At 46.5% G+C, this 7,500-nt stretch overlaps 1 protein-coding gene across 6 annotated transcripts in view; it reads right to left on the bottom strand.

The window, feature by feature from the left end:
* svila (supervillin a) overlaps nucleotides 1-7,500 on the bottom strand; it is a 58,852-nt gene that overhangs the window by 7,707 nt on the left and 43,645 nt on the right. For all 6 annotated transcript variants that reach the window (XR_013968970.1, XM_080855029.1, XM_080855027.1 and 3 more), the window contains 10 exons: nucleotides 7,453-7,500; nucleotides 7,239-7,325; nucleotides 6,875-7,049; nucleotides 6,429-6,601; nucleotides 4,982-5,140; nucleotides 3,822-3,958; nucleotides 2,577-2,724; nucleotides 2,239-2,384; nucleotides 1,622-1,797; nucleotides 400-532 (listed from right to left, as the gene is read on the bottom strand). The exon at nucleotides 7,453-7,500 is cut by the window's right edge and continues 45 nt beyond it. Coding sequence is in view for 5 of the 6 variants with exons in the window: in XM_080855029.1 (XP_080711155.1) it covers nucleotides 400-532; nucleotides 1,622-1,797; nucleotides 2,239-2,384; nucleotides 2,577-2,724; nucleotides 3,822-3,958; nucleotides 4,982-5,140; nucleotides 6,429-6,601; nucleotides 6,875-7,049; nucleotides 7,239-7,325; nucleotides 7,453-7,500 (1,382 nt within the window). In the remaining variant the exon portion in view is untranslated. The remainder of the gene's footprint in view (nucleotides 1-399; nucleotides 533-1,621; nucleotides 1,798-2,238; nucleotides 2,385-2,576; nucleotides 2,725-3,821; nucleotides 3,959-4,981; nucleotides 5,141-6,428; nucleotides 6,602-6,874; nucleotides 7,050-7,238; nucleotides 7,326-7,452) is intronic.

Consider the following 7,500-nt stretch of genomic DNA (forward strand, 5'->3'; position numbering starts at 1 on the left):
CTACCCTGGATGGGTAAAATACAGAGATCAAATTCGGAGTGTGTCTCTGCCAGTACACTTTTATGTTTTATTATTATATATAAATGAGCAAAAAATGAGTGGGCTATGTGAGGGCTGCCCACACAGGGCCAGCACTGAGAGGCCAGCACTTTGCCAATGAGCAAAAGCTCAGGGGCCCTGCGTGGGCCTAGTGAGGGCTCCTGTGGGCTATGTCAGGGCTGCCCACGCAGGGCCAGCAATGAGGGGCCAGCACTTTGCCAATGAGCAAAAGCTCAGGGGCCCTGCGTGGGCAGCCCTCAATCGGCCCTTGTGCCAGCCCTAAGGGGGCCCATACAGGGCCTGTGGAGGCTATTCATTTGTGAGCGTGCCTGTCTCCTCGTTATGTGTGTTGGTATGTACCTTGTTGTCTGTTTGCTGCTGGTTGCTGGGTGCTTTCTGCGTCCAGTCAAGGAACTTCTCCTTAAACAGAGTCGTCTCATTGTGTTCCGTCAGACGCCCAAATACCGCCCAGTCCGGCCGGCCCTGGCCTTTCCTAAACACACACACACACACACACACACACACACACACACACACACACAGTGACACACACACACACAATGTAATGTTATTCCTCTGTGTCATCACAAGGTGCAGTAATAGAACAAGTGTGTGGTCAACAGGAGCTTCTCTCCTGAGGCTCCTCCACTACAGTGAACAGACAGCTTACTAGTACCACCTACTAGTGACCTTTGACCTTTGTGTTAGCAACATGTTCTCAAGAGCCACACACGCAGACCTTTGAGAAATCTGCATGTGAGTGTGTGTGTGTGTGTGTGTAAACATGTGAAAGTGTGTGTGTTTGTGTATGTGTGTGTGTGTGTGTGTTAGCATGTTAAAGTGTACGTGTGTGTGTGTGTGTGTGTGTGTGTGTGTGTGTGTGTGTGTTTGTGGGTGCAATTAGCCAATGATGGAGGAAGGGATTGAGTGATGCTTGTAAGTGCTGACATATCAGACCTTTTAAAGGCTTGAGAGTGCAGCTAATTTTATGTGTGTATCAATGAGTGTACATGAACATGTGCCTGTGTGTGTGTGTGTGTGTGTGTCTATCTGTGTGTGATAGCTTGTTTACACACATACTGTGCTGATGAGGCAGTTAGCTAGCCTTGGTATGCAGTAATGACTTTAGCTCTGAGCACTCACAGTAATGGAAACAGCACATCTGTTCATCTCTGAGTGCTTATGTAAGGGCCTCTTTAGATCACACACACACCACTAACACTGAACTGCAGTGTCACATGATATAATAATATAATATAACAAAATATAAATTAATATAATATACTCTGTGTCCATGTGTCCAAGAGTAAAGTGAGATAGTGAGCTAGTTAGTGTGCAAGTCTGACTCCTGATTTCTGAAAACACGCACTAGTTTCCAGTTCTGGCCTTAAGCATTCAGTACAGCACCCTGGTTCTCACACGCCATGGCTTTAAGCACAGTGGAGAAACAGATGACAAACTCTATATACTCATACATGTAAATATGGATGTGCTGCAGGGCGGTGTTTTGTGTGTGTGTGTGTGTGTGTGTGTGTGTGAGAGTGTAAGTGTGTGAGTGTGTGTTAGTAAGAGACAGACATACTTGGGTATGAGTGCGTTGCACTCTCCTGGGTCCAGGGGGTTGATGTCACAGGTGGTGTAGTCGAAGCTGCTGTTCCACAGGTGTTTGGCTAGCTGGAAGGCCACCTTCCTCTGGGCCAGCGTCACCTCACGGCCATGCCACACGTACAGCTCACTGCCAAAGTCAAACACCAGCACCTACACACACACACAAGTAGACACACACAAGTAGACACACACACGTACACACACACACACACACACACACACACACACACACACACACACACACACACACACACACACACACACACACAAACACAAGCAAATCATTCAGCAATCCTCTTTTCAATATGAGCAATATCCCTTTCACTAGTACTCACTAGTACTTTATTGAGATGACTGCGGTGGGTTAAGTCATTATTTGCATTTAATGACACTGATAGTAGTTGTCCAAACTGGGTGAGAGTGTGATATCCACTGACATGTGCTCTGACATGGTTTATGGCAACAATGCAATATAAATATAATATATACAATATAAAACTAATCATTGGAAGGCCTTGCCTAACACACACACACACACACATGTGCCCGCACACACACACACACAGCCCTCAATCTTCTGGTCTCTCTCACCTCTTTTGAGTGCAGCAGGCTGCAGCGGGGGACTCTGCCCCAGTAGTCATCATCAGGCTGCAGCTTGTCTTCCACCAGCCGATACACACAGTTTGTCTCCACTATGGCACTCTCGTACAGCTCGTCCTCCTCAGGAGGGCCTGCCACTAAACACACACACAGAGTTAGCCTAGCACCTTCAGGAGGACCTGGCTCTAAGCGCACACACACACACACACACACACACACACACACACACACACACACACAATAATATTTTGCAGGATAGCATCTTTGTTTGGAGGGCCTGCCACATCATACAGATATACATACACATACATTAACACAATTAGACTTACACTGGTAGCTGGTCTGTCCTCTTAGTATCTTCCAGAAATCTTTGTGAGCATGACTGCTTGTGTTCACGCTCTCCTCAACGGTCTGGACATACGAGGCCCGACAGCCAAGGTCATGCTTCGTCTGGATAAATTGTGCCAGCTCCGCAGCCTGTCGCACAAAACACACACACATGCACACACACACACACACACACACACACGCACACGCACACGCACACGCGCACGCACACACACACACATTTTTAGGGTTGTTTTCCCACATCATTTAGTGAATGAGATTCTCATCAAAAGGGCTGACAAATGGTGAGCCACAGGTTGAAAGCTATTGAAAGAGTACGATTGTTTCTGTTGCTGTGTGTGTGTGTGTGTTTATGTGTGTGTGTGTGTGTTTATGTGTGTGTGTGTGTGTTTACGTGTGTGTGTGTGTGTGTGTGTGTGTGTGTGTGTGTGTGTGTGTGTGTGTGTGTGTGTGTGTGCTTCAGCTGGAGGTCATGGTTATCTATGTTCTGGTGCTGTCAGAATGGGGTCAGATTCCCAAGAGAGCTCACTTCTAAACAATGGAATAGGTGTCATAGCAGGGTCACATCCTGCAACTATGCACACTCACACACATATGCATACATACAACCCCACCCCCCCCCCCCCCCCACACACACACACACACACACTCTCACAAACCATTTCCTGTATGACATCAGGACACATCCTGTGAGTTAAATCTGTAGACTTCCTCTACGTGGTGTAGACGTCCTCTACAGATGTAAACACCTACACGCATCTCACACACATTATATACCTCTCCCCCCTCTCTCTTTCTGTGTCTCCTCTTTCTTTCGTTCGCTCTCTCTCCCTCTCTCTCTATTTCTTTCTCTCTCTCTCTCTCTCTCCATAAGAGGCAAACTGAAAATAACTGCACTCACACTCACTTTTAAAATAGGTGGTTGGAACACCTGTTTTAACACATCACTGGAGACGAGTTGCTTGTTGTTTAGATATTTTCCAAATGCAGAAGTGGTGAGGAGAAGTGTCTGAGTGTGTGTGCGGTGTGTGTGTGTGTGTGTGTGTTTGTGTGTGTGTGTGTGTGTATGTGTCTTGTTCAACTCAAAGCCCATGATGCAGAGTAAATGTGTGTGAATGTGTATGGGTGTTCTCATCTTGGGTTACTGTATGAAACTGGTGAACTGCTCAACATAAAGCTCTGTTTAGGAATAAGAATGCACGTGTGTGTGTGTGTGTGTGGTTCACCTTGGCCTTCTCGATGACATTGGCAAACTCTCCGGTCCAGATGAAGCAGTGGTGTGGGGTAATGAGCAGGAAGCAGTCTCCACTGTTCAGAGACGACGCGCGGGGCTCAACCAGACGGGTCTGCACATGACGACGACCTGTGGACGGACACACACACACACACACACACACACACACACACACACACACACACACACACACACACACACACACACACACACACACACACACACACACACACACACACACACACACACACACAGGTGCTGGTTAAAGTGGGGGACACAAGGGACCACAAAGAGGAGATGGAAATCTAACAGGAAGGGTGAGAAAGAGAAAGAGGGCTGTTATCTTTGGGCTTTTGTTACATTTGTGAGACCGTTCTGACCCATAAACTATCATCAGTCTACACACACACATGCGCACACACGCACACACACACACACGCAGAGACACACACAAACCCTAAGTTGCTTTGGTCTGTCAGATTCTACAAACTCATTAAAATTCTCGCTCACTGCGCACTGAATAAATGCCAATCTCCTAGCCTGGTTCTCATGTAGGACAGTGTGTGTGTGTGTGTGTGTGTGTGTGTGTGTTTCAAAGTGGTAAGGAGTCTACCTTATGAGGTCAGAATGTTCTTTAAAGATGCGGAAAGACACTCATCAAAATGAGACAGAGAGAGAAAGAGAGAGAGAAGAGAAAGAGAAGAGAAGAGAAGAGAAAGAGAAAGAGACAGACAGACGGAAAGAGAGTCCACCACAGAAAGAAGAGGAATGACTGCCAGAACTCTGCCAAGCCATTTAACAGTGGTACGGGATGTTCTTGCTGGCTCTGAATAAACTGGAGCTGCAAATCAATGAAACAGTCAATCCACTGATTGTGTTCGTGCCGTGTCTTAAATAACGCTCCAACCAGCCCCCAGTACTCCAGCCTGCCCTCACCCTCTCTGGCTTTCCTTCTCTCTCTGGCAGGCTCTCTTGGCTCCTCTTTCATTCTTGTTGTTGCTTTTGTTGTTGTTATTGTTGTTGTTGTTGTTGTTGTCATTATCATTGTCATTATATATTTTCTTTTTTTCTCTGTTTTTATCTCTCACTCTCTCTCTCTCTCTTTCTTTCTGTGGAGGTGGGCAGGGACAGACTAGGTGTCACATGACTGACCTTTGACCTGGACGAGCATGGTCTTCTTGTAGGGCAGGGCGCTGTTGTTGGAGGACTGCTCCGACACGTTGACGCTGCGCAGGTTCACGTTGCTGAAGTTCTCCTTACTGGCCAAGCCAGCCAGAGCCACATCTGAGAAACCACCAGAGCCTTTGTTCACTGGGGTGAGATGGAGGTAGACAGAGGGATGGAGAGAGAGAGAGAGAGAGAGAGAGAGGGAGAAATGGGGGGGGGGGAGGGAGTAGAGGGGAAGAAAGTGAATGTGTCAATTATGAAAAATTGTCTTCTTTTTTATGTTTAACAACCTTCAAATGAGGTTAACGGTGTAATACTAGCTAAAGAAAGTATATTTAGAGGACGATGTCAGTTGTGGCTACAAGTGAGGTCTAGACGTCAGCCATATTTGCTTTCATGTTGCCTGTGTGTATGTGTGAAACATGTCTGCAAACATTAAGCCAGGAAGTCACAAGGGGAACTATGCTAAATGTGTGTGAGCATCCCACAAAGCCAGGAAACTCACACACATTTCAATGTAGGTCATGAACACACTCAGACACACGCAAAACATTTTAAAAAGCAACATCCGGGGCGGCAGCTGGGTTTTTTAAAGAGCTCCATCAGCATCCATCTCTACTGCTTCTCTATGTTTCTCTCTCACACACACCCACACCCACTCTCACACAGACCAATGACTTCCTTTTTACCAGGATACCATGATGCTGTTTCTTGCACAGCCTTGCACCTATGTATGCACACACCACAAACAAAGACATACACACTCACACACACACACACACACAAAAACACACACACACACACACACACACACACACACACACACACACACACACACACACACACACACACACACACACACACACACACACCCAGTGTTGTACCTGAACGCGTTCATTGAACGAAAGTTCATGAACTTGTTCATAATTTTGGTGAACGTGAACTGAACGTACTGTATTACTGCCTAATGAACAATACTGTGAATGCGTTCATTCTGGCGTCGTGAACGGCACGTTCAGTCTTTTTAATTTTGTTCAATACGGTGCCAGATTTCTAGAGACTTCCAGACGAAAAATACACCATTAACAGTCCTGTATCCAATCGCTCCGTGTGATTTCTATTCTGTCTATGCCTGGCAAGTGTGAGAGCGCCGAAGTTGCGTAGTGGCCGAGAGCGGTATTGCAGACATATAGATATTTAGAAAAATTCTTGCTCGCAACATATTGAGAAAAAAGACTGAACTAATTCATTTTTTGGAGCTGTGAACTTAGTACAACATTTTGAATTATGAACTATGAACTGAACTAGTTCATTTAAAAATTTGTGAACTATGAACTGAACTAGTTCATGTAGAAAGTGAACTTTCCCAACACTACACACACCGTAGACAGAGACACACACACACACACACCACAAACAGACACACACTCACACTTCTCTTGCTTCATCCTCTTGCTCTCCAGAAGGCCGATGTTGAGCCGTTGTTCAGTGTACTCGTGCCTGATGTCGTCCCTGGCTGCCAGCATCTTCAGAGGGTTCCTGGACGACTGCACCTTCTTCAGGGGTCGCACCGCCCGCTTGTGCTGCACCATCGCAGACGTCAGCCTACAGGGGGCGAAGATTGGGAGGGGGGGGTCACTGATGCATTCACAAGAGGGGTTGATCCAGAACTCTTATTCTCTCCCTTTCCCTCATTCTCTCTCTCTCCTAACCAGACAATATATAAGTGGTAATAACAGGACGCCTGCATGATAGGACCTTCAACTGTGAAACACTTATTAAGACGTAATACATGAAATACATGTTTACTGTATTGACTTATTGAGTCATGATTTTACAGTGTTTAACAGGAACTAGAGGGCAGTGGGTGGGGCTTACTTGGGTGTGTTTGGATCAAAGATGGCGTCAAAATCTCCACTGATCTCCACAGCAGCAGAGTGGCTGATCTGCTGTGTGTGAGAGTAGAACTTGGAGAAGACCTCGTCATCCAGCTGCATCACCTCCTTCACACCCTTCTGAGTCAGTGTCAGAGTGGACTCTGGCAGACCGGCCACTGTCCACACACACACACACACACACACACACACACACCCACACACACACACACACACACACACACACACACCCACACACACACACAAAGAGACACATATCTCAATGAAGCAATCACAGAGATCAGAGAAGTCACACACACATACTCTAATGTCAAACACAATACAACACACACACACTGATAGCTTACCTTTGCTGTTGAGTCTATCCAGGAAAGACTCCAGCTTATCCAGTTTCCTGTCTGACTCCACACTCACATTACCTGTGACCTCAATCTCTGCATCACAGATAATGAGACAACAGAAGATGATGAGTTTCATTCGTCTTACTTCTTACGCTTGCTGTGTGTGTTTTTCTGATGGGTGCGTTTGGTGAGTGTGTCTGTGTGTGTGTGTGTGTCTTACCCTCCTGTGGCTTGATGGGATGTGTGTGGTTCTTGTTCTTTGAGGTAA

Source organism: Sprattus sprattus (genome assembly GCF_963457725.1).
Source record: "Sprattus sprattus genome assembly, chromosome: 17".
NCBI classification, from domain to species: Eukaryota; Metazoa; Chordata; class Actinopteri; order Clupeiformes; family Clupeidae; genus Sprattus; species Sprattus sprattus.